The 26,887-nt window shown below is 39.2% G+C and overlaps 1 protein-coding gene and 1 long non-coding RNA gene across 4 annotated transcripts in view; one reads left to right on the forward strand and one right to left on the reverse strand.

Annotated features, from left to right (window-relative positions):
* Positions 1 to 26,512, reverse strand: part of lrriq1 (leucine-rich repeats and IQ motif containing 1) — a 34,685-nt gene extending 8,173 nt beyond the window's left edge. Inside the window, exons 1-23 of one of the 3 annotated variants that reach the window (XM_080304569.1) lie at positions 26,405 to 26,512; positions 26,176 to 26,267; positions 25,273 to 25,369; positions 25,084 to 25,166; positions 24,871 to 24,985; positions 23,076 to 23,251; positions 21,444 to 21,518; positions 19,456 to 21,105; positions 19,149 to 19,301; positions 18,882 to 19,032; positions 17,872 to 18,065; positions 16,991 to 17,118; positions 16,626 to 16,699; positions 16,072 to 16,165; positions 12,800 to 12,979; positions 8,293 to 8,679; positions 7,583 to 7,766; positions 5,690 to 5,815; positions 5,390 to 5,479; positions 4,066 to 4,157; positions 2,625 to 2,696; positions 2,434 to 2,522; positions 1,476 to 1,577 (exon numbers count right to left, since the gene is read on the reverse strand). In XM_080304569.1, coding sequence (XP_080160695.1) covers positions 1,476 to 1,577; positions 2,434 to 2,522; positions 2,625 to 2,696; positions 4,066 to 4,157; positions 5,390 to 5,479; positions 5,690 to 5,815; positions 7,583 to 7,766; positions 8,293 to 8,679; positions 12,800 to 12,979; positions 16,072 to 16,165; positions 16,626 to 16,699; positions 16,991 to 17,118; positions 17,872 to 18,065; positions 18,882 to 19,032; positions 19,149 to 19,301; positions 19,456 to 21,105; positions 21,444 to 21,518; positions 23,076 to 23,251; positions 24,871 to 24,985; positions 25,084 to 25,166; positions 25,273 to 25,369; positions 26,176 to 26,253 — 4,390 coding nt within the window. In that variant the 5' untranslated portion in view covers positions 26,254 to 26,267; positions 26,405 to 26,512. Of the gene's footprint in view, positions 1 to 1,475; positions 1,578 to 2,433; positions 2,523 to 2,624; positions 2,697 to 4,065; positions 4,158 to 5,389; positions 5,480 to 5,689; positions 5,816 to 7,582; positions 7,767 to 8,292; positions 8,683 to 12,799; positions 12,980 to 16,071; positions 16,166 to 16,625; positions 16,700 to 16,990; positions 17,119 to 17,871; positions 18,066 to 18,881; positions 19,033 to 19,148; positions 19,302 to 19,455; positions 21,106 to 21,443; positions 21,519 to 23,075; positions 23,252 to 24,870; positions 24,986 to 25,083; positions 25,167 to 25,272; positions 25,370 to 26,175; positions 26,268 to 26,404 lie in introns of those variants that run through there. The other 2 variants (XM_026175025.2, XM_080304570.1) reach the window with 2 other exon arrangements.
* On the forward strand, positions 24,198 to 24,725 carry LOC113026348 (uncharacterized). The gene is made up of 2 exons (XR_003272906.2): positions 24,198 to 24,517; positions 24,599 to 24,725. It is a non-coding gene; the product is annotated as an uncharacterized LOC113026348 (long non-coding RNA).
* Positions 26,513 to 26,887: the final 375 nt, after the last annotated feature.

Consider the following 26,887-nt stretch of genomic DNA (forward strand, 5'->3'; position numbering starts at 1 on the left):
CCACAGCAGTATTATGCTCACACATAATTCCAGTGTCAGCAATCACAATGTTGGAAAGTTGACATAATACACCTGCAATTCAAATAAACAATAGATAACATAATGATGCTGTCACGCAGCTGAGATAGCTCCAGCTCCCCCCATGACCCTGAGCTGGATAAGAGGAAGAAAATGGATGGATGATGCTGTCATAGTCAAGCTCCATTTTTCATGCATTTTATAAATTGTCAATGGAAAATAATTATTGGAAAAGAATGTTGTGCCACCTACTCCAAAAGGGAACATTTGTTAGTCCGTCACTGTCCTGATGAAAATGCCTTGTAATGCTGGCAAAACAGTGTCTGCTGACAGAAGAACTTCAGAATTAATGAAAATAAGAGAACTCATTCACATATAAATCGCCACATTTTTACGCTAAAAAGATCATGGTTGTTCTATTTTTTAAGACTGCAACATAAAAGGACAGGCAAATCTGCTCTTCGTCTTCACAGCTAATTCTTTAGTATGTTAGTCTTATAACTGATCGCTTCACTTTCTGCTGGCAAATGCTGCTGTTCCAGCATCCCTCTGACTGCTGGATGACCGTGAGACTATTACTCCATGGATGTGAGGCCTTGACCCTGGTACGTGGTGGTGGGGTCCAAAAGAAAGACGGAGACAGTCCCTCATGATAAAAACAGACTCCCCCCCCCCCCCCCCAACTCTCCCTTATGCTCTCCCTCCAGCGCTTCCCTTCCTTTTAAGTCTGTCTGTGTGTGTCACAATGCCAAATCCTCTCTGCACCTCAGGGCAGGGCACCAGGCCACAGCAGAATATGGATGAAGGTGGAGGGAGGCTTTTGACTTTTCTCAACCAATCACACTATCCCACATATAATCAATCCATAGCCTTTTTTTGACACTGTATTTCCATAACACTGAAAACTCTTTGGAAAAAAGTTGTGCCATACAGTCCTGTGAAAAGTACACCCTGACCGTCATGACAGTACAATTAGAAAAAGGTTGGAAAAATATGGCTTTGAGGGGTTGCCAAAAGAAAGCTTCTTCTCTTTTAAAAGAATGTGGACATTTGAGCCATCCAGAAGACATCTTTCACCTTTAGACTGATGAGACCAAAGCGGAGATGTTGGGTCATAAAGCGCAGTGGCCCAACAGGCAAAAACCAAACACAACATATCAGCACAAAAACCTCTCACCAACTGTTAAGCACGGCGGTGGACGGGTGGTGATTTGGGCTTGTTTTGTAGTTGCAGGACCTTTGAAAATTGCAATCACTGAGTTGATCATGAGTGTCTCTATATATCACAGTATTTTAGAGACAAATGTGAGGCCATCTACCCCTTCTGCTTTGCAATAGTCCAGTCTAAGACCAGACCAGACTTAAATAGTTTAAATTTAAATTAAAAATTCTTAAAAACAATCCAAGCATTTGAAATACTACTGGGTTAGAAAATATGCATAGATCTCTTTTCTTACCTTTTGCATAATTTCTGTTGTATCGTGCTGTTGTGTTTTGTGCCTCCGCTGGACCAAGCTGGTAATTACAATTTCTGAACAAGTCAAGTCGGACGGAGGGATCTAACACAGCAAGAAAGAGAAGGTCAAAGCAGGACACACCAGGCTTTAAACCAGAAGCAGAAAACCAGGATCAAACAGTCAGAAAATATTAGTGCATATGTAATACAGCGCTGTGGTTCAGCTGAGGCAGATGCCATTAGGAGTTAAAGCCGACAAAGACCTGTGTGTCGATGGAGCAAGATGACAAGAGCACCACTAATGCAATCATGCATTTGAAAGTCTGATCAAAGACCAACCTCCCATTACATGACCATGACATGATACCCATGGCAGAACTACTGTTTCTTGGAACAGAGCAGAGGTGAGGTCACCTTTCACTGCAGTTACACTAAACCACTACAATGAAATGGAATGAAAGTCGCCACAAGACGACTTGTCATGAGCTTTCTTGGCAATAGTTATTTCCTTTGCAGGCTCGTAAATAAGTCCAATGAGAGGTGACAGCCCTGGCTTCTGCTGTCTGTTATGGCTCATTAACATACATGCGGCGGAAAGGTTCACTGCTACTAAAGCACGGCTGAAGAATGAGAATGAAGAGAGATCTTTCTCCTTTTTAGACAACAGATTTATGTCTTAACAGGAGTTATCTCCATTTTGTGAACTATATAAAGACAGAAACATCAGCTGAGGTGTAGAAGGATTAATGAATGAAGGAAGCATTGCATATGAGGTGACTGAAGAAGGAAACCACAACAGTGTTTAATCTCCAATCACAGCATTCAAATTCTATGGGGAATTTTCTAAAAACATACAAAAATAGTTTTTTTAAACCTGAACTACTGCATAAAAAGCACACATGCAAACACAAAGGGTCCAAATCTCAAATTTCCACCTATCCCACTTTAAACACACTAACCCCTTTGCTTCTTTTGCAGTTGTCTCTTTGACTTCATCTTCCGAGCTCTCCTCAGCAGCAGAAGTGCTGTGTGGCTGTCAGTAAAGCCCCTGCAGATGGCAAGGAAAGAAAAGACAAATAGAAAGTGCCGTTCTGCCATTTACTAACAACACACAGTTGCAGCAAGCAGTGAGGAGGAGATGATGATTTACCATTCTTCTAGAATCTTTTCTGATCTTTCAGAGAGACCACTAAGCGCTGAGGTGGAAGTAGGAGATGTGTTTCTGGAATCATAAAGAAATTATTGTCCTTAAAAACATAACTTGAGATGCAGAAATTCACAACAGGACTACAGATATTTAAATCTTTCGGGATTGAATTATGGCTGATCTTTAAGTCAAGGTTGTCCTGTATTTTTTCCTGCATGGCTGCTAATATTATTATGCTCAGTGGACGTGCAATAAAGATGTGCAAAATGGAAACCCATTTCATTTAAGGAAAAAGGGAGCTAAACTGGGCGAGTAGGGCTAGTGGTGATTGAAGATTGTGTTTGTGTGTCCAAACACAATCTTTATTGGGGCCAAAAACACATTTTCAGTGCACTCTGATGGTGGCATGCTCCACAGCTGTGGTCTTTAGTAGCAACTGTTCTCTCAGATGCCTTGGGATCTTACAGTAAAAACATGCATTAAACATTTGATTGTTTAAAAGTCTCAGTCCTCTAAAAGTTCATTTAAAAAAGGAAAAGCACACTCCTGCTCCAGCTCTTGAACTGAAGCTTGATCAAACTCTTAAACTGAAAACTGTTGTCTGGTCTGTAGCAAAAGATGCACCTGTCATTCACATAACTGTAACCAACATAACAAGCATGCTGGAAGTGGAGCAGTGCTGCCTTGTTTTCCTTTCCATTTCATTTTTTTCCTCAATGGAAGCCATTGAATTTTATGATTTGCATGCCACCAAGTAAAAAAGTAAACGAAAACAAATATTACCACTTTATAGATTACCAGTGACATCAGCTGAACATCATAGAGAGGAGAACTGAACAGTCATTCAGTGAACCTGCTTATTTGAGTGTTTTGCTAGCTGAATATGTGGATACATTTTGTGGATCACAACCATAACAAAAATATAAATGTGATTTAGTGTGTGTGTCATCCTCCTTTATATCCAGAAAGTGAAATTTCAACATCTGTATCATCATTTTTTCTATGCTATACTAAAATCTTATGACATTAAAATCTTGCATTATTAGGACCAGTTTGATTATTGTTCCTTGCATTTTTAATATCAGATTTATATTTTGCTATCCATGAAACACTTAAACACATACTTCAGGTTGTCTGTATTTTGTTCCAAGAGCAAACGCCATATCATGAGCTTCATATGTGAAAAAGTAAACCCAGTTAAAATCTCTAACTTCTAAGATACATCCGACTCTTTAATGTGCTTAGCAAAGATTGTATTTTTCTACTTGGAGTTGCATTAACGAAAAATATTAATGTCACAAATCAACACTGTTTGCTATATGTCCTATTATGAAAATTATTTATCTTCTTTTTCCCTATATAACTTTGTACAATAATTATGAAAATCTATATAAAGCTTAAAATAAACAGCTTTTTCAAATGCTGTGGCTGTGGGTTGTTGTACCTGTTAGAACCGTCCACATGTTCCCCAGCCATCCAGGCGTGCTTTGGTAGGGGGAGTATGTCCTGGGAGGGATCAAGACAGGGCCCAGGAGGCTGAAATACATATATCAATTAATGACAGGCCTAAGTTACTTTTCTTTTTTTTTTGTTACCTTGAAATGTTACCAAAACACACTTGTTGTAGTTTTCCTAATGAATTACCAGAATACACATAAAACATCTGGGATACCAGTGTGTGTTTTTATTTCTGTTATTCTGCATCACAGACATTAAATCGGAGCGGCTTTGCTTTTTCAGTTTCTAAATGTTTCATTATTATACTGTTCATCAAACTCAAAGCTGGTTGGAGATAAAACCACGCTGAACAAAGGCAGGATTTTAGCTTTAGACTGTGACACTTGGAGTTTATGCAAAATTGATTTGGTTGCAGTTTTTTAAAAAATTGAATGTGTTTTTCAGGCTGGAAAAACTAATGTAGCTTTCTCCTGTATTTATGAACTTGAGCACACTCAAAAATCCTAGGAAAAAAATAGACATAGATTACTAGTGGAAAACTTCAACTGACATCTGTGTACTTAAAGGACCTGTAACAAAGGTAAAATTGTGCATGCTTTCATTATAGTTACAAAAATCTGAGCAGTCTGTTGTGGCATACTAATTAATTTTTCATGGAATAACACTACAGTTATCTGTAACTCTTGGGGGAAGTGATTACATTCTACACTATTATATCCAGTGACACTTAACTCAGGGGCCTATTTTTGTTGTAGGTATGTGGCTGACCGAGTGAACGGTTCACAATCATGGAATTCTCATATTTAAGTCAAAGTAACAGCTTAATTACTCTCCAGATTCTATTTTCTCTTGGTTAAAGTGCTAAATTGTTCATCCCCTGCCTTTGATCTGTGCCTCAGTGTCAACATATTGAGGCTGACCACGCTAGCAGCTGCACCACATCAGCTTGCTTAAACTGGCTACCATGATGTACAGCGCTGAGCACGCTCCAAAGAAAAGATCCAACAAGAGGTAAATGAAGAAAAAAAACAGGACGACAGTCCAGCCAGCATGAAAAATGACATCTGCTGGTGCTGTGCAACTTTCAGCCCTCCAGGAAATAATCCTGTTTTTCCAAGTGAATAAATTTAGAGATCAATAAGGGAGGGTGAGACAATTCCTGGAGGGGAGGTAGACAAGCAAGAAAATAACTCCAACACTGACATAACACAAGATGGTTAATCCCAAAATTCACAATTTGCATAGCAGGTTTCAAAGTATTAGAAAATATCATGTCAGGACTACCAGGTTTTAAGAATATCAAACTTTACCTTCGTAGATAATTGCTGCTCTGACACAAGTTGGTGTCTGGTAGACGAGTCCTGAGAAAGCATCAGTGTGCAGTGTTCCTCCAAAGCTGCCTTTATGAAAATGAAAAATACTTGAATTTCTGGACGGCAATGACAAACAAACCACAAATAAAGTGTCTTTGGAGTGAAGTATACAGTACTATATTTATGTGTTACATTTATGTGTTAGCCTCTGTGCAGGTTTTTTGGTCTGATGGGGTGCGAGATGGGGAACAACTGCCGAATCGTGAAAGTGAAGAACATACAGGCTTGTGCAGATACCTCATCAAAGACAAATTCATCTATGTCCACCTCCTCAAAGGTGTCATCCTCTCCAACACTGGGGCATGTCACAGCAGCAAGAGCAGATGTGAGCCTCCTCCTCAGAGAGTAGCCCCTCCAGAATGCCTGGAGGTACCCAGAAAAAGAAATGGTAGTTGCTCAATGAATCATGGAGCAAACGTAAATATTGCATGTTATCCCATTAGGAAGATAAAACATGTTAACCCCTCTTTTAATTGCTGAGTGTTCTGCTGTCTGAACTCTGTGTGACTCCAGGCTGCTCTGAGACAAATAGAGCTCCAGTGCGCCTCTAAATCCTGCAATTCCCAATGGGCAGAGGGGGGGGGCACACTTCACTTCAAGTTGAGCCGCACAGGAATTTTAGAACTCTTACTACCGCACGTCTTTGGAATCTGATTAATCACTCTATACCCCCCTGACATGCACAAAACACACACTTACACTTACACAGTGCTGTAGTGCACGGTACACGGCAACTCCCAGCCTCTACCTAGCCCTCAAGGAGTCATCAAACACTTTGTGTGTTGAAAAGGGATTTGAGAGGGGTGATGAGTAGCATGTTTTTCAGAAGAGCAGCTTACACCTCTGTGCAGAGGATTAGCCGAATAAGCCTCAAGAACGTATGAGGCCTGAAGTTCAGTTTTTAAGGATGAAAATTGGCATTTTCAGATATCCACAAAGAGGAAGTGACTTCAGGCACACTTTCTACATGCAGAAGTAAGATCCTTAATTACACAATAAAAGGTTAATGTGAGCAGTTTCTTCTCAACGCATAATCTTAAGCTATGACAAACTCTGATGGGGTTTTTTCCTACTCTTTTTTATCAAATTTTTATAAACTCACTAATTAATGAACCCAAAATAGAACAAATCAACTATTTGCTATCTGTGATATTCAGCAGTTTCTGCTATCCTCTAGGAGCAACAGCCGATCTTTCAGGGATTTTAGTGTAGCCAGGCTACGTTCAAAGCAAATGCAAAGCATCAAGCAATGCATCTGGGCTACACACATAAATCTCAGGCCACAAGAAGGAACCTAAAAGCTTTTGCTACCAAAAATCCTCTGCCTTTGAATTCTGCAACTGCGAAATGAAAATAGACGTCATAGCCACAGTGGCCCAGTGGATAGATGGATATAAATCTCAACAACAATACCCTCAAGGTGCTTAATACTGTAAGCTAAAAATCCTAAAATAATAAAGAGAAAATTGCGAACAATAAGACAACTGCCTATGAGCAAGCATTTGGCGACAGTGGGAAAAAAAACTTTAACAGGAAGAAACCTCCAGCAGAACCAAGCGCATGGAGGGGCAGCCATCTGCTGTCACAAGTTGTGGGTGTGGGGAGGAACACAGGACAAAGGACGCAGAGAGAGACAGAGTTTAACAATAACTAATGATTAAATGCAGAGAGGTGTGTAAACACATAGTGAGTGAAAAAAGGTGAATGAAAAAGAAAGTGCACCTTGGGAAGCCCCCAGCAGCCTAGGCCTATTGCAGCATAAAAATGGAGGATTTAGTACTACAACATTTCCAATTCAAAAAAGAAAGATTTAAGCCTAATTTTCAAAGTAGCGAGGGTGTCTATCTCCTACTTCCAAATGGTAGCTGGTTCCACAGAAGGCGGGCCTGGACGCTGAAGGCTCTGCCTCCTGTTTTACTTTAAAACATCCTAGGTAAGCAAGCCAGCAGTCTCAGAGCAAAGTGCTCTGTTGGGGTGATATGGTGCTATGAGGTCTATTACAAGTAAACAGTTTGACTGACTGAATTCATATGAACTCGCCTGGATAACCGTTCTAAGTTGTTACCCAGAAATCTTCAGAGGGAAATTGTTCTAGGACGCTACAAATGCTACAAGCTACAAATGTTTTACCTGGATGACAGTTGCCGCACAGTGTTTGCCAGCAGTGCTCCTATTAATATAGAAAAGTCTTGACTCTGGCTTTCCTCCATCTCCTCCTCTTTCTCCTCCTTTCTCTGTGATGGGGGGAGCATTAATGTTCCCACATATCTGCTTGTATTTCCTCCAACATTGCTGAATCACAACTGCTGCTGTGCTGCTCAAAAAAGAACACACACACACACAGGCATTTAAATACACACAAAGTGAGGGATATATTGCACATGATATCATAGCACCTTCATCTTTCAAAACATGAATTTATATGTGAGCAGACATCTGGAGAGCAGTACTCTGGAGAGTTTAAGCCTGTCTAAAGCCACCCTTCAAATCAAAGATGTATTGTCCTCCCGAAGATAGCACAGTGTTAATGATAAAGCTGCGTGTTAAAATGAATAAAATCTTCAACGTCTTCTGGTGTAAATCAAGTAGAGGAGGCTCCAATGATGACAAATGCTTTGCAGCAGAAACTAATAAAAGGCTGAGCTCTGTTAAAAGAATTACATAAAAACAGAGTGTTTGCTTTAAGTCGGCAGCATCCAGTTGTATACCACGAATGAATTTGGAGGTTTTCATCGCATGCATTTTTATCAGCTGATCTTTCATCGAATACAAAGGTTTTATTAGAGTGAATATACAAACATACACACGAGTGACTCAGATAAAAGCAGAGAGTGAATTACTTTTTGAGGTTTAAGTCTTGATGGCTGGAGACAGATGCTTTTTCATCACTGAAGAAGGTCGCTGGACCCTGTTTTGGGCCAAATGTGTCATAGTGACTCTCTGTAGCTGGAGTCTCATCAAAATTCCAATAGCTGCATCTCATGATGTCTCTATTTGGAAAGACTGGTGGTAATTTGTTATTGGACTCTATATCTCGGCAATCCATAAGCTCTTCACCAATGACACTATCCAGTGTTTTCTCAGGCGCTATTTGACTTGCAGCCCAGTGTTCATCAGACACAGTGGTCTCACCATATTCATGGGCAAATCTCTGGTCCTCAGCCAGCTTCAGAGTCATACTGAAGTGCCGGCAGAAGCTTTGCACATCATTAAAGGGAAATGCAAGTCTGCTGTAAACAAACACATACAAAAATATTTCACGTTACATTATTAACTGGCAATACAGACCAGTTTTGACAACAGGGCAATAGTCCTAATCAATGCAAATACCTGACCTGACCTGACCTACATAACTGATTTTATTTTTGCACATATATTTTTATCGCTGCCCATTTCATTTCTGCATTTCAAGTACACCTTACTCTGCATATATCTTATTTATCATGATTACTGTTCGCCTTTCTTTTAGTACCGATGAAGGAAGGAACCCCAGTTTCATTGTACAACACAAAGTATGACTGTGCAATGGCAATAAAGTGAATGACATTAAAGTTAATCTTAGTCCACATGGTTCCCAATCAAATTTATTTAATAGGTTTACTGTAAGCAGTAATTGTAGCATATTGTTCTGAGCTCAGGAGAAGCAGTTATCCACTTTTAGGGTTGTCTGTGAAGGTTCTCAGTCATCCAGGTCATCGTAGTCAAAGGAGCTTGCAAAGAAAAGCTTCTCATTCGAGAAGCTTCTTCAGAAGCAGAACTGAAGAAGCTTCTCGGATGAGAGGTGAAACGTCTTCAAGTAACTTAAAGAAGTCCAGACGCTTTTCTTTGCAAGCTCCTTTGACCACTTTTAGGGTTGTTTAATGCAAGAATGAGATTCTTTAAATATGTCTTCTCTATGTCCTGTGAGGTGAACTCCGTGGAGAGGATTGCTCTGATACTGTAAAAGCAGATAAGCTATAACTTTGACTTTTATGCAGGTCAGATTTAATTATACTGGTGATAAGAAGAAAATTGTTCTGTTTCCAGAATAGATTCACATACATTCTAATCACAATGAGGATTATACTACTAGTCTATAACCAAAACTCTCAAAGAAAGATTTATTTAACCCTTGTATGGTGTTCGGGTCTGTGAGACCCGTGTTCAGTTTTTTTCAAAAGAAAAATTAAACAATCAATTATTTTTTCACGTGTAAATGTGTTGTGTCTTTCCACTCACTCCACTTGATTATAACTGATTTATTTATAACATTTTATATAAAAGAAAAACGAGAAGCACATTAATTCATAAATGTGATCTAACAAAGGTAAAGGGAAAAAATTAACCATGTTTGCTGTTCATATGTCTTGTAATTGGGATGAAGTAAACATCTGTTGAGTAATTTAACATAAAATTGTTTGATAGTGTAATTTGGAAAGCCAAAACTCTAGCGGGTCCACCAGACCCATGAACACTGGCTGAGTAACAAAAATACGAACACCACACAAGGGTTAAAAACACACAGTGATCGGTGGTGTTAGAAAATTAAATCATTCAAAAAGGATCAAAGCCATTCCATTTTGAGTTAAATATCACATATATATCCATTTTTAGCTCTTATTCTTGGCCAGCCTGTGATAGGTGTGGTCAGTGTGTCCTTATATTTATGTGAGGGTAGGGGTGGTGAGGGGGCGAGAGAGAAAGAGCTGTCTGCCTGCTCTGTGTGTGCCCTAATACCATATAATGTCTCTTTCATTGAGGGGATAAACTGACAACAAAGCTACCTCAATGGAAACTTAATTAATCTATTAGCTATGCTCCGCTCCTTGTCTTAAACCCCGAGGGGCCAGAGACGCTCGGCCAGTCTGGAAGGCCAGTAGCCACAAGTAGTGCAACTCCTTCTCTACAAAGACCTCGCTCTTCACTCTCAGTGGGATAAGAAAGAGAAGAGTCAGAAGGTCTTAAAGGATTGTGACACCAGTGACCCTCCCTCCCTCTACCTGCTGGTTCACTCCAGGGTCACCATAACACGGGTAAAAGAAAGCTTCAGTATACAATGTTCATGACAGGAAAATGAAAAGTTATTCACTGATTAATACTCGCCTGTGAACATATCCAACCATGTATGTAGATGCTAAAAGCTCTCAGTGGTTATTTGTCTTCTGACTTGCAATACAGGAAATTTAGAGATATTTGGTGTTGCTTTATCACATGGGTGTCCCCAGGAGGCCACTCAACAAAAAACTGAGGTCGAGAGCTGTAAGAAATTCCTGAGCCAGCAGCAAACCCTATACTAGTTATATTATAGAGGCGTTTACTGTCCTTTTGAAAATTCAATTTGTGTCTGTCGCAACTGTCAGACAACTATGAACAGAACATAGAAGACCTCACAGCTCCAGAAATGATATGTATACTTAACACAACAAAAGTCTTGTGTAACTGTTTCACTTCTGTGTTCACTTTTTCTACATTGTGGGTGAAAAATGTGGTTTGGTGATAACAATAAAATTGATAAAAACAGAGAGAAAATCCCAACAATCAGACGACCCCTAAGAGCAAGCACTAGGCAACAGTGGGGATGAAAACCTCCGGCAGGGCCAACTATCTCACATGACTGGCTGGGGTGAGTGGTGGGAGAAAGGATAAAAGATATAATGCTAAAATGTTGATGAAAACAAACACAAAAAAACATATAGGTTGCTGTAGTTGCTTCTGCTGTTCACACTACCCTTTGCAAGATGCTCAGGGCACATTTAGCTAATGCTAAAATGAGGCTTCAGCAATCTGAAATGGACTAATACTGGTGTATTCTTCAAAGCTTTGGCTTTTTGCCTTAGCAGTTTTTCTTTACCATACTGTGTGATGGTACCACAAACAGAAGGCACAATGAGTGGAAAGTACTCATTTCATTTGTTTAACTCAGACTGCTCACACACTAGCTTTAGCAAAACTCTATAACCCATCTTTTTCCACATAACATAGAAACATAATTTTTGATTCACTTCTTTTACATTACAACCACATAAGGAGCAATTCAAACCTAAAAAATACTGAGTGCCATAGAACGCAGTGGAAAAAGTGGGGAGATTGCGGTAGTAGATGGGTTTATTGGTCTTTTTCCCACCACATCCACAAAATGTTTTGATTTAATGGCATACAGGACTGGATTGTAAGGCATGCTCATTTATGGGTGAAACAGAGGCACTTTGGTAGAATCCCTACACCTTGTAAAAGAGAGTAATAGCCCTAATACGCCACAGTACCTCACCTTACAGTCACCAGTTGACTGGCGTGTGGCACTCTTCTCAACTCCCCTAAAAACTCAGTCTGACACAAGGTCAGGCCAGGGGTTAAATGGCTGTGTTGGCTCTTGCAAAGCCCCCAAAATGGCTCATTGTCCAGAGGCCAGAAGGGTAGAGGGCACTCAGTGAGGGGCGAAGCAAGGGGAGGGCCACGCTAACCTCCCCCAAGCCATAGGAGTCCTCGATGTGACCCATACAAGAAGCCGCCACCGCGTTTCATCTTTTGTACTGTGTAATTTGAAAAGGTCAGGAAGATAAGCAGAAAGTTGACCACTGTTTTAAGTGCTGGTGGTCCTCCTTGTATAGGAGTGTCAATATGTGCAGAGGCCAGTGACATTGAAGGACTTGTGAAAATAGATGGACGTTGTCTTTAGGCTCACTACGCCCTATGTATCAGACATAACAAGAGGATGGCTAACATTCCTCGCTGCTTGATGGCGGTATCTCTGACAGGTTCAGCAGCACATGACAAAAAAAGTGTAATATGACCTCTGGTGCATTGGTTTTGGGTTATTTTTGTTGTTTTGCCCTGTTCTTTATTATTCCCTTTTACTATTTGATTCTTCTTTTCTTTTCAACCTGTTCTCGGTTTGACCTCATGCCTTCATCCTATCTCTTTATATCTTAAGTACTCTCAGTCAAACATAACTTGATTTTTATGCATACAGTAGAAGAGACGAGAATTCTGCAGTACAGTATTCGTTTTCTATTACCATAACCAATTTTTTTTTTATTATTTGAAGCTGAACATTTCGCACCTCTTCCCCATGATCTGCTTTCAAGCTTCTTCAGAAATCTGCAGCTTACCTGCAATATTTTAGTTTACAAATACAGATCATATAAGATGAGTGTGAGTATGAAATCTGACAATATGGAAATTGTGTAAACTGAGTTCACAATAAGCACTTGTATCTGCAGATTGTTTTCTCTTCCACAATGTGGATAACTTTAGAAAGTGTAACTTCTGGGGTCAAACACACATCCAACCACTGGCAAAACCTGCAGCTATCCACACTAAACACATAGCACACTGCAAGCACATCCACACAGGCAGCCTGTCTCTTACCTGTGCTCCCTGCTGTGATGCTGCTGTAAATTCTGAGTCTGCTGAAGCTGAGCCTGGCAGAAAGTTAGGAAGCAGTCTGAGGCCGAGCTGACCTGCTGAACAGCTGGAGGCAAGAAAAAGGAATCTGTCTCCTGGCTATCAATGACTCTAAGGCCAGGCACTGATTTCTGTAGTGTGGATCTGAAAAGGAAAGTAAAATCAGCAAAACCTGAGCTGTGCAGAAGTGATTTTACTAATATTTTTAAATGCATCATTTATACCATTTTAACTGCAACTGGTATTATGTATATCTGTATTTTTGTATGAACTCATTACCTCTGCATTAAAGGCAAACAGCTTGGTGATTTTTTAAAGTTTATAATAAACAACACTATTAACAGGTAACAAAGACAATGAGGGCAACTTGAATGGAACTCAGGTTGAGGTTGCACAGAGGTGTCAGGGCTATGAAACAGGACACTTATTTTACTCAACAGATTTTGTAGATCACAAAATAGTTTTGCCAAATAGACGTAGTTTAATTTGAGTTCTATGTTTGTTTCCAGTTATTTACTTACTAATACGACTCATAACTGTCAAATTACAATCACTGCCTGACTAAGAAAATAATATTCACAGCCAACAGAAAGCTTCTCTAAAGCTGGCAGAACCATTCTCTGTTTAGACCGTAGTGTTTTGAGGAAACCGTTTAACTTTCCTCTCACAGTATATGTTGTTTTGTACACAGTACATTTTGTTCTCTGAACTAATTAAAGGACCATATGTACAGTGATTTAGTCATCCCCTGGTATTATTGGTTGTCTGAGTCTACAATCTGAACCTGTTTGAACTCATTACTATCAATCTAGTGCCATTTTCTAAAAGTGTAGTTACACAGCCACTTTGGATAGAAATCCTTTCCAAAGTGCATATGTTAGGTAGTGTGAGCATTCAGCTGGAGGAGCGCCCTGAATGGCTGTGATACAGGGGGAGAGGTAACCACTGCCCGAGGCTAAGGATGTGCAAGCAGAGGAATCTCAAATATCTGCCAGAGAAACAGACTAAGAGCATCTACTAGTGGAGCACTGGCCAAATGTGGTCTCTGTGCAGTGGGAAAATGTGGAGCTGGAAACTCTACAGGGCACTAGGGAACAGCAACAATAAAATTTGCAAAAATAAAAGCCTTTGGGCTGCGAAGTCAGTTTTTAAAACATTAAGAACTGGGTTTTCTAAAACCGATTCCCAGAGTACTGTATGCTCTTAAATCTGTCCCACGACTTCACCAGAGAGAACAAAACATGTGTTGAGGTCATTTACTGCTTCAGATGCATTCATAAATGGTTTATATGAAAATGTCTTTCTTTATAATGTGAAGTACTTTACATGTACTTATATATTCAAAATAGGTTTTCCTTACCAGAGTGAGAGAGAGAGAGAGAGAGATAGATAGATAGATAGATAGATAGATAGATAGATAGATAGATAGATAGATAGATAGATAGATAGAGATAGATAGATAGATAGATAGATAGATAGATAGATAGATAGATAGATAGATAGATAGATAGATAGATAGATAGATAGATAGATAGATAGATAGATAGATAGATAGATAGATAGATGAAGAAGAAGAATGAAGCTCCAAACCCAAATTAGACAAAATTGGATAAATAGCAGCAACTTATTACCTTTTTAATATAAGGACTTCATTATTCACAGCTATATCTACAGTACACTGAAGATACTCAAACTTCAACTTGAGTCTTACTAAACTGTTATAAATTTTATCCTCCTTTTCTTTTAAAACACTTTTTTGGATCCTTCATCCTGATTCTCCAGTTCCTATAAGCATAACTCCGTATTTCATTTAGTGAAGACTTCCTCCAAAACATAGGCTCTTTAAGCGGCTCTGATTAATCAGGGCCAGTATTTTCTTCATCTATTTCTCCTGGATCAGGGGTACCTACAGGGATTGTAATTCTTAGCGCTTGCCTTTTGGAGCTTTTATTTAGCCAGTGTTATCACTGGCTGAGGATGAAAGGGCAAGGGCATGAGTGTGGAAATATTGAGGGTTAATTCTACTGTTGGCACTGGGGGTTAAGTAAAGTTCAGTGAAAAATTAAGGTAATGTTTCAGTTATGGCTTAAGGAAGAAAGTGTTCACAAGTAACTCATAGTTTTACACCTATTCCAGCAAAGAATCCTCTAAAAACTCAATCTAAAGATAAAAAAAAATAGATTTTATGTTCATATTGTCAGCACAATAAAAATCATTAAAAAAATATGGTACAATGTACCATTTTAAAATGAATATAAATTTTTAAAGGCTCTTTTTCCTGTATTTTTTTAATCACACGTTAAATTTTGCCATTTACCATTTATGGAAACCAACATTGGCAGTGGTACTGGCAAAAATTTAACAGAACATTTGTTTTGTTTTGTTTTTTTATTGATGTTTTTATTGAACCTGCTGGGCAGTAACTCCAACATATGAACAATGATAAAAATCTGACTATTAAATAAGCAAAAAGTTTCCAAAACTAGTATAGTTTTTCATATTTTGGTTATTTTGCTGGGTGTAACTGACTCTGAGGAGCCAAATAACTTTGCAAACCTGTAACAGCTGACATCACCGCTCATGACATCCCAGTAGAACCTCAAAGAATATAAGTGCTCATTGCATATTTTTCATATAAACTCATTGCAACTGCCTTAACACTGGTAAAATATTTAAGCAATGTAAGTGAATGAGCAAATTGACAATGAAAAGATAATTGATTTTTCTGCTGTATCAATATTTTGGAAATTATGACCACTTAGTGTGGCATACACACATACAGATGTTGGTAACCTAATAGGCAATGCAGATCAGAGCGGTAATCCTGGAAGTGGACAGGGAGACCAGTGTTCAGCTGGAATGTTTAGACTACCTGAGCCCACAGACTAAATTTTGGATAGGCAAATACTGACTTTTCAGTGGTATTTTCCTTTGATCACCCATCATATCAAGTTATATTTAAGAGCAAAAGAGGCAGAAACTGGAACTTCTATCCAAATAATTTCCAAAAAGAACAGAAATTTCTAATTACTATATCTTGATTTGAAACTGTGGAGCAGGTGAGGAAAATGTCTCAACGAGAGGCAGCCAGAAAATTCAAGATTCCTGAAACTAGCGCAATGCACTATCACTGCATGATGGGTCGTGAAAGCAGATACATACAGATAACAACATATTTAGTTCTAAAAAAACAGTATATCATGTCATTTTCTTACTCTGTCCAGTGCTTACCCTACCTCCAGCCACTCTCCTGCTGAAGAGGATTCCCTGTGAGGTGGATTTCACGCAGGAACTGACATCCCTCAAGATTTTCACACACATTCTGCAGGTCTGAAAGAGAGCATGACACGTTTTTCAATATATTCTTCAGTTTCAATATAACTCCAACTTACAAACTATATCAACCTACATGAAATAAGCAGAGGTGTGTAGTGAACTTATATCAAAGTTACAAAGTTACAAAATTTTACACAAGGCACCGAAATAAGATCAACAAAATATAAAAGCAATAGTTCAAGTACGGTGAGCTGAAAGAAGAAGAAAAACCACAGGTTTTAAACTGGCTTAGGTGGTAAAACAGGTTGACCACTAATCACAGGATTAGCAGCTCTATACTCAGGCTGTCCTGAGCAAAACAATGAAGGCCAAGCTGCTCCTAACAGAGCAGGCGATGCTCTATTAGGAGTAGCGCTTGCATAACAGTGAACAAGAGACGTTTGCTGAACCACTAAGGTAAAACAGCGCTAAACAAGCACAGCCCATTCACCATTTTATAAAGAAAACATGTTACCTGACAGGCAGTTGTATCTAAGATCCAGATTTTCAAGGGACACAAAATTAGACATGGAGGGCAGCTGAGTAATTCTAGGAAAATAAGAGACAAATTACATTAGAAGCTAGACCACATCTCAATGCATCGCTCATGTCACCGTTAAACACAGAAGCATTTTGAATTTATGCGACTGTGTGGCTTTGACTCGTCGTGGTTTTACAGAACCTACTGATTGCAATTTTTTATATCAAGTTACATTTTCAAAAGAAAGAAAAGCCAGAAAAAATTGTGGCACGTGTGTTATTTTCTACTTTGAATATATATCACATAACAAAACTTAGGCGAAGACAGATGGCAAGTAGTATTGGATGAATACTGGATACCCGTTTTGAGCTGCAGAGAGGTGCTGCATTAGAGGAAGCCAGCAGGCAGCGAGGCCGTGAAGGGAGGAGACGCTGTTGTCATCCAGATATAGCTCTCTGAGGAGGACCTGGTTGTTCAGACTCGGGGGCTGATGAAGCAACAGGACAAAGTCGTCAGTTAACACCCATCACACTGTGAGGTTAGACTAACTTCACACCGCTGCTCCTGCTGTAGCAACGAAACTACCTCATCCATCAATGTCAGTTGTTTTAGCCCTGCTATGCCTACTGCTATGAGTGCCTGCCACAAGCGAAGCTCATCAGGTTCATTTTCACACTGCTTGTGAAGCACTGTGATAAAACTTTCAGGCTTGGCAAACACAAGCATAGTTAATCTGTGACTGAAAGATTACTGAGGATAGAGTGGGCCATTATCACATGTGTGCAATAATATACATTTTTAACAGCACATCTGCTGGACTGGAGAAAATTTGAAATTTGGCCAGGTAAAATTTATTTTCACAGCTGAGAAATGCGAATTAGCAAACAACAGCATGTGTTTGACTGAGGTACTTCTTGGATTAGATCTGATGGATCAGCTTCCTTTTTTTTTTAATTGAAATTAAGCACCTTATTTATATTTGTCATACTTGCCTGGTTTTAATTTTATTTTTTGAAGGTTTGACAATCATTTATCACTAAACGTAACTTCTGGAATAAGGGGAACTGTTTCTCAATTAAAAGGGCACGTAGTAGATAAAAGCAAAAGGATTTTAGGCTTAATTCAAGCCCATCACCTGTCTCAAACACCCACACCACTTTCTCTGCAGCTCTCGCAAAATTGCAACAGTGAACAGTGATATTAGATTTAGTGCTTCCAGTCATCTGCCGTGAGTTTTTACCTCAGTAAGGCCGTTTCCTCTTAGATCCAGTGTGTGAAGCAGAGCACTGTTCTCCAGACCCTCCACGTTGGCCAGGTGGTTGTGAGAGCAATCCAGGTGGAGCAGTGTATATACATCTCTCATCCCTTTGGTGTTGATCAGCTGGTTGTGGTTCACTGACAACCTCTGTAGCCTCCTTACAGACTCCAGACCAGCTAGGAAGCAGACAGAATATATGCAGAAAGCAGAGCATGAGTCTTAAAAGTTGACATGATACAGTCTAAAAAAAAAGTACAGTCTGTACATGGAGTCAAAATTGCAGTTTTCACTGCAGAGTGAATGGTGTGAAGTCCTCAGCAGGAAAGAAGAGAGATGCTGCCCTCTTGTGTTACATTACATTACATTGATTTTTTTGACCAGAAGAGGAAGTTTAGTTAAACCTGGAGGGAAACTTGGAATTCCTGATGTCCATCTATGATAGTCCTTTAGCATGTGAGGTAATAAGTAAAATGTTGCATGAAAGATTTTAGATACTGTTTGTTTGTTTTTTTCCATTTTCACGTTTATTTCTCAGGTTTGATAAGCTCTGAATGTAGTCCTTTAGAATTTCAAATGAAATATATGTAAGAAATGTATTGTAACTGCAGCATGTCTTTTACCAGGATTCTGATGTTAAGAGCCATAACTTTCATTCATTTTGTTAAACATAAAGAAGTCCAAATGCATTTGACATACTCCATAGACTCTTTTTATTTTGAAGTTTCACACTCATACTACTTTCTGTGTTTACATGGAACACGATGGCATCGTGCCTGTTCTCAGGTTAAGTGAATGCTGCTCTTTTTTGAGGATTTTAGACTTACCAGGTGTTCGGATCAGTCACGCGTTATCTCAAGCTGCTACACACACATTGTTAGCAAATAAGTATTTAAAACACAAACACTTTCAGACATTATACTGACGAAAAAATTAATCCGTTTTTCTTTTTTGGGGCTTTTTTCAATAGCTGTCAGTGTTTCATGAGTTCTCACCAATACGGGTGATGGAGTTATGCGAGAGATCAAGAATATCCAAATTCTCAGCACCATTTAAACCATGGATGGAAGTCAGCTTGTTGTGGGCAAGTTGAAGAACTCGTAAGCTGCTCATGTTTTCACAATCCACAAATGAGATGTCATTTTCCTAAAACAAAACAAAAGCAAAGCTGTTGTGACTGAAATGACTGAAACAACATGAAAAAAAATCACAGTAATGACTAGTTTTTTGTTATTTTTGTTATTTTTTAACTATATAATCACCTGTAGGTCAATGTACCAGAGCTCTTGTAAGTGGTTGATACCTTCCAATGATTTCAGTCCACAGCGTCTGAGGGTGAGCGACTGAAGTTGAGTACACTGGGCAAGGGTAAAAAGGCTACAGCCAGGTAAGTCCTCCAAGGTCACACTGGTAACCTGAAAGAGAGCCAAACATATTTCAGCGCTTCTGGATCTCAAATGAAAATAATGGGTTCTATGTGTGAATATTCTTTCCGAACACAACAAACATTTAAGTACAAAACATTTTCATCAGTGTTCCTGGATCACAGCTAAGCACACAGTATGTTACCTCCTGCAGGGATCTCCATCCTGTGGACTGAAGCAGAGTGTGTGGGCACAGAGGGGGCAGACTGCTACCCTCTGCCACCCTCCTTGGCCCTGTCCTACTCCGGACTGATCCTTTCTGCTTCCTCCTGTTCTGGCAGGACAGATTAGACCAAGGGATGCATTCCTTCATCCACAACAGCCTCTTCTGCTCTGTGTGCTCTGGAAGGCCTGCAGGCAAAAAGCAAGAAGAAGTGCCAGGCTTTGCAGGATCTTGCCGGTTACTGGTTTTATACACAGGGATCTGACTGATGTTCTTGTTTAGGTTCTGTTGTTTTGCAGTTTCAGAGCTGACGGGGTCAGCTGTAGATTCACTCTGCAGTGAATTAGCACTTGAGGTCCGCGTGGTGTTGCCTCCTGGGTGTGAGATCCTGCCAGTATTCTGAGATTGCATGCTGCTATTTTCTCTTTCCTTGTCTCGCAGCTCATTCTTACTTATGACTTGTTCTTTCAACTCTTCTACTTTCCTTTCTTCTGCTTGTATGTTTTCCTTCACCTCATTTCCATAATCCTTTGCATCTTCCTTGTTTCCCGTCCCATCCTTCTTTTTTCCTATACTAAGCCCCTCTTGGTGTTTCTGCAACTCTTCTTGCTTCTTTTCTTTATCTTTTTTCCTCTCATGTTCCATTTTTGTGTTTTGGTCTTTATTCTCACAAATCTCTGGCTTGAGTTTTATTACTTCATCTGTGTTTCTGTGTTCTTGTTCTTCATTCTGTTTCATTTCTTCCATTCTCATTGTAATCAGCTCTTCTTTGTTTGTTTTAGTCTTTTCCTCCTTCCTCATCATATCTTGATTTTCCAAACTCTCCTCATCGTTCTTTTTCTTTTCCTCACTTTCCGTGAGTTGCATTTTGTCATCTATTCTTTTATTCTCATCTTTTCCCCTGATGTCTTCATTCAACAGCTTTTTCTTCATCTCGGGCTTTTCTCTTTGCTCAACCTCATTTCTTTCCATTTTATGCTCTGTAGTTTTTCTTACAATTTCCTTTCTTGTCGTCTCTTCCTCACCTCCGTTATCTATTCTCTTTTCTTCCTTAATACTTCTTATTTCTTTATTTTTTGTCTTTTGATCTTCAGTCATCTTCCTTCCAGAAACCTCAGTCACATTGTTTTTGACATCCATTATTCTTGTTTCCTCGTCCTCACTTTTCCTGTTTTTCTTTCTCTCCTTCTGCTTTTGCTTTATCTCCTCCACCTCTTGTATCTCTCTTCTCCTCTCCTCATCCTTGATTTCTTCAATTTTTCTCTCTTCCTCTTTCTTTCTAATCTCTTCTTCTTCCATTTTCTTCTTTACCTCCTCCCTTTCCCACAGCTCCTTTTGCTTCTTTTCTTCTTTATGTCTTAATTTTATCATGTTTTTCTTTTCCTCTTCATCCAATCTTTTCCTCTCTTCCAGTTTCTTCCTTTTCTGTTCTTCTTCACTCTTAATTTTCTCTTCTTCCTCCTTCATTTTCCTTCTGTCTTCCTCTTCCTGCTTCTTTTTCGCTTGCATGTCTTCATTTTTCCTTTTCTCTTCTTCATTTTTCCTTTTCTTCTCTTTGTTTTTCTTTCTCTGCTCTTCCTCAATCATCCTCCTCTCTTGCTCCACTTGTTTTTGTAAGTTACCAATCAGTTCCTAATTAGAGATGATATTTATAGAGTTACAAAAAAACTAGTTGCCTCATTTCTTTAATCTATTCTTTGAAATATATTAAGCAAACTACATGGAATTTACAAACATCACAAAAAGTATTCAATCAAAATGGAAAAAAGCATCTATAAGTACTAAATTTAAGGTGTGTTTTTGAGGACCACTGATTTATAAATCCAGTATGTTCAGTAAATTGATTCTACCAAATGCTGCGCTGATAACAAATACCCAAAAGTATATCAAATGTCTAAAAATACAATGGTGAGCCTGTGCTCTACGTCACACTGCACACAAATTTGAAAAAAATAAAAAAAATTAATTACCTGCTGAAGCAGCATCTCCTGCTCAAGTTTTTCCTGGGCTCTTTTCGCCATCAATTCCAGTTCCTTTTCATGCAGCTGGAACCAGAATAAATAAAACACAACAGGGTTAATTAATACAGCCATTTTTGCTGCATTCTGTATTTTCTCTGTGACAGTTTGCCCTCCGTACCCTTGTCTGGGGGTATGAAACATCTAATCCTGAGGCATCTGAATGAATACATTTATTTTCCCCACTCCTTAAGAACACAGTAAAACAACAGGTCCCTTGACTTTAGTGATGAATGCTGTACATACCAGCCTGTACTACACCATACCAGCCCATCATATTATCATAATACAAATGTTTGTCCTGAGAATCAGAACAGAACTGAGGGGGAAAAGGCTTTTAAATATGCTGGCCTGGTTTTCTGGAATAATCTACAGAAGGGATAGAAATTGTCAAAAATGGTTACGATGCAGGAGTTTAAGTTCATTTTAAAGGAGCGAGAGAATAACTCAAGCACCAATCTTGCTCCTGCCACAGTTACTGTAGAAGCACAGGACTGCAATCACAATACACTGCACTAATTACCAAAATGCTGCAGTACTCTACAGCTTACACAATAATAATCTGCAATCTATCCTAATTATTATTTTTTCTGTTCTCAAACTGTTCTCCCATTAGGAGCTCACTCTGCGTGGAGTTCGTTTTTCTCCTCCTCTCACCTCATGTTGTGTATTTTCGTTGTTCTTCTTATCAGTTTCTGACCTGTCTTCCCAATGTGATCTTTGTGTAAACTATGTTTGGTTGGAGGGTTCCTTTGTTACTATGCTCAAATCAGTGTTCCTCCATGTGCCAGTGAAAGCGTGACCACTGCTTTAATGCTGTAAATAGACTGTAGAGTCCAGGCTAGACAAGCTATCTCTTATGTGTTGTGCCATTTCTTAAGCTTGAGGTTGTTTAGTTTACCTACATAATTCATCTCAATCTTCTTGGTCCTTAACTGCGTACACAATATTACTCTGTTTAAGGCAGAGGACACAATCCTCGGGGTGGACAAACTTTTGAGAGTTTTGTTTGCAATTTGAAAGCCACAGAGACACAATGTTATGAAAACATGTGTCACTGTTGTTCCGACACTCCAGACACATAAGGAATCACCAGTGGTCTTCACTTTAGATGACACTTTAGCACTGCTTAGTTGTCTTCCCAGCGTAGTCAAATACCCAGCTGGATAACCACATTTACTCAGGCTCTTCTTGATATGATGATCTTCTGCTTCTCTGCCCACTGTGTCTTTGGGGATGGTGTTCTCAGTGTGTCAGTGTCCTAAAGACACACAATTTTTGCTCCAGTGGACAATTACAGTCAAACCTTTCATATCCTCTGTGGTGAGCTTGATCGGTCTGTGGACTAAGTCTGTGTACTTACTAAGTAAGGTATCAGCCATAAACATAAACAATGGCTCTGTGGTGCACCAGGCTATCAGAGGCCTCTTTTCCACTTCCTCCATATCCAAGTAAGGCTGGGTTATGTAATTACCCTTAAGACCAGCTTATTGTTTATTCGTAGCAATTATGGGATAGCTGCTCTACCACTTGGATCCAAAAGTACTATGTCGAGGAGAGAAAAAAAAGTCAGAAGTAACTTACTTTCTCTGCCTCCATTATCTTCCTCAGCTCCTCCTGGAAGTTAATTTCTCTTTTTTGCCTTTCCTCGTTTTTATGCATCTCCTCATCACAGTGTTTCTCTGGTGCTATGTCATGTTTGCTAAAGTCCCGGGCCAAATATTTCTCAGTCTCCCAACATCGATCTGTTCCAGCTCCATCTAAGACAAATACAAAAATGTAAGGCTTCAATAGTTCAGTAAGCAAGAAAGGAAAGCCATGCATATGTAGTTCAAATCAGGCTCAAAGTAAGACATGCCTTGCCTCTCCATTGATTGTTATGCACTAATAACAAATAACAACCAAATTTCCTGCATAAAGAATGATCCAAATCTAATCTTTTTTCTTAATTTACATCAGTGACGTGGCAGTGATTTTGAGTCCATCTACATTATATATGATTTAACTAAAATATACCTCCAGGAAGCTTGATCACCATTAGCTTTATGCTTTCAGTTGCAAATTTAAAAGTCTATTCACAAGACAGGATTATCTACCTTTTCATGTTACTGAAGTCGTGAGTGACAGCAAATTCTATGAAAGTAGTGACGTCTTGTGGCAAACTATGTTACCTTTTACCTTTATTTCGAGTGTATTATGGCTGTATTATGCAACATCAGAACTTCAGTAACCTCAAAGTTGTTCACTTTTCTGGCCATTTCTAAAGTTTTGGCTGTCTCTCTGATAGTTTTTTTTTCTTCACTTTTTTCACTCACTTCCACTAACATCTCTTTTGGCCTGATATTATAAATAATTGAAATTACAGTATAAAGCTATAAAAACAAAAATTAAACACATTGAATTGAATTGACTTGAATTGAATTGACTTGAGATATTATATCTCCTTCATTTAAAATTTAAAAAAAATGATCAGGCCTCACATGGCCACTGCTTGTCAATCAATTATCCCATTAAATTTGAACCTGGGGGAAATAGGGGACTGAAGCAAAAAAGAAAGTCTGTGTCAGGATCTGGAGGTTTGACTGGAAAGTTCCACCAGGCACCTGAGTCCCTTGGTCTCCACCCCTGGGCGGAGCCATCATCTCTCCTGCAGTCCTGCACACCTGAGGCTGATTCTGGGTAATCAGGCTGAGGATTTAAGCTCCACTCAGACGCTCCTTTGCTGCCAGTTTGTCAATGACCTCACGTTGGTATTGGTGCTAAGGTTTTGCCCCATGCTCTTGCCACTTGTTTTGTTGCCTACTTTGGTTTCCTGTGCTACAGTTTTCCTGGACCTTCTTTGCCATTGCCTTCAACCTCAGCTCTCCTTGGATTATTTTTCGCATTCTGGAAAAATACAAAGAACCTCACCTGCCTGCCCTCCAGCCACCACTCACCACCTCGGCACTCAGGTCAGCCAGCCTTTTTCAGTACTCACCTGGATTCTCTTCGCCTCTCCCTCAAAGCCAAGCTCACCCTGACTATCAGTAAGCATTGTCAGTCATTACCACCTCCGCTAAATACCCTGCGTCTGGCGCCTTCTTAACCTTGTTCTCCTTTCTTCCCAGATGCACCCGCTCCATCCCCGTCGCAACCTGCCAATTCCCCCTTCACCCCCACTGACCCACGGCCGCATCATTAGTAACACTTTGCCACAAATTCACCTGTTGACTTCATAATAAAACACTGTAAAAACGTTTGAGTCCAGTTTAGCTATTGGCCTGTGTACTTCAAGCACATGCTGGTTGTTTGATCTACAATCAATTGTGGTGATGTACAGAAGCAAAACTACAACAATGGTGTCTTTGTCCCAAACAATACACATGTACATGTTATCTACCTTCATTATTAGGCCACATGGACATATTGTGAGTCAAAGGATTTTGTGTCACTATTCGTGTTTGAAGAAGGGACCCATCAGCCTTTTTTCCCTCATTTTCTGTTTCACCACCCACCTGTATCAGTAAAAAGAAATCATTTTTAAAAATTAGGCCACGTGACATATTTTAGATGTAATATAACAACCAAGATTAGACCGTTAAGACCAATTTACCTGTTCATTCACTTTCACCATATCTTTGCTGACTTCATTTGATAGCCTCATCATATTATCAGTGGAATCTGATGGTGTGAAGTCTGACATGGAATTCAAAGACAGTGCAGACAAAATCCAGAATGGTGAGGAGATAATCTCAGCTTTATCACCGTACACATTAGTTAAATGCTGTAAGTTATTACTTACCTTCAAGTTCCTCAAGGATAAGTTTCTCACAAACTGCCGCTCTAGTTTTTGATGTTTCAAAGTAGCTTAGAAGAGCTGGTGGGAAATTATCTGAAGCCTGCGGTCAGAAAATAGGTTAATTATTATTTCTGCTTTCGCCACAAAAGGAAAATGTTAATTTAAGCAAGCAATATTAACAATATTAGCAAGCATTGTGGGGACAAAAGTGAAGCAATAACTCTTACTGATACTAAATCCATTGTCTATTCTGCTTATGGGTCAATCGGTTTCCTTATTGATTTCTGATTAATTTTAAAGTAGGCCAGCAGACGTTCAGGGAGAATGCAAAAGTAGAAAAACAAAGTAAGGAAAAAAGGGTCTGCACTGTATGTGACCCACACATACAAAAGCTCAAAGGTTTTGGGGTCACTGTGTTGCAATTATCATTTTGTTTTCTAAGCAGCATTCATAAATGGCATTACTACACTTAAAGAGATATTAGTCCAATGAACTGGACAATTTGGTACCATTTATTTTTATTTGGAAGAATTTCTTAAATCCCATCCATACTCACTATATGAAAAAGCAATAGTTGGGATGTATAAGTCATAAGGCAGTAAGTGGATTTACGGAGGGTCAGCTTATGTTGTGCATAATTTATCTTCTATCCATTATCCGTTTAGCTTCGCTGTCCTGTTCAGTGTCACTCTAAGCTCATGTGTGGCTCTCAAACGAATCATCCTGATGCTTTTGTGGTAGAGATATAAATTAAGGTGTCTACCCTGACAAATAGCTGTTAATTTCCAGCTCTCCGGGTGATAGAATGTATGCAGAATTGGACAAAAAATAGTAAATGAAGAGAATATTTTGGAGAATAGCGGAAACATACATGCATGTGCTGTATTTTTAGGCCCACACCCTTACCTCTTCTTCATGACATGAAACATTTTCCTGTTCTTCTTCAGTTTCGTCAGAGGTGAATGGCTCATCCAGCTCCAGCATGACGATTTACTTATCTGTCAGAGCAGTGAAAATGAAGGCATGATTAGACGGTCTGCTAAGTTTCAGTTGCTGAAACCATTTACTGTAACACGTTTATCCAAAGTACTCATATTTACCGTTAAGTTATACGTAATTATTTAAAATGTCCTACCTGGATACAGCACTAGTGCTATACTCGCTTAGAAGCTTAGAAGAACTTGGCTGAAAGATCCTCTTGCGTCTAGACGAAGTTCTGTCTCTATGGAAACAACGCTGTGAACTACGAAGTCTCGAAAGGGACTTACCGAACAAAACGCAAAAGAAAAACTTATTCATATTTTAAATGGAAAAAGGCGGCTTACATTTTGTTTTTAATTTTTTTAGACTGCATTTGTTGTATTGACGTCAGTATTTTTATCTTCATTTTTCATGTAAACACGATTAGAAAAGGAGTCCTTTTCTAATGGTGTTTACATGAAGAATGAAGAGGGCGCTAATTTAGGCATTTTTATGTGTGGCACATACATTGTGTCCTTAAAAAAGGAAGAAGAAAAAAGAAAATCACGTGTTGCTTGCTATAAAAATGAAATGATTTCAAAATGCCTCAAACGTTGGCTGCAATTTAATAATTCTATTCTTGAATTATTTTGATCCT

The sequence above is a fragment of the Astatotilapia calliptera genome, chromosome 7 (genome assembly GCF_964374335.1).
Source record: "Astatotilapia calliptera chromosome 7, fAstCal68.1, whole genome shotgun sequence".
NCBI lineage: Eukaryota > Metazoa > Chordata > Actinopteri > Cichliformes > Cichlidae > Astatotilapia > Astatotilapia calliptera.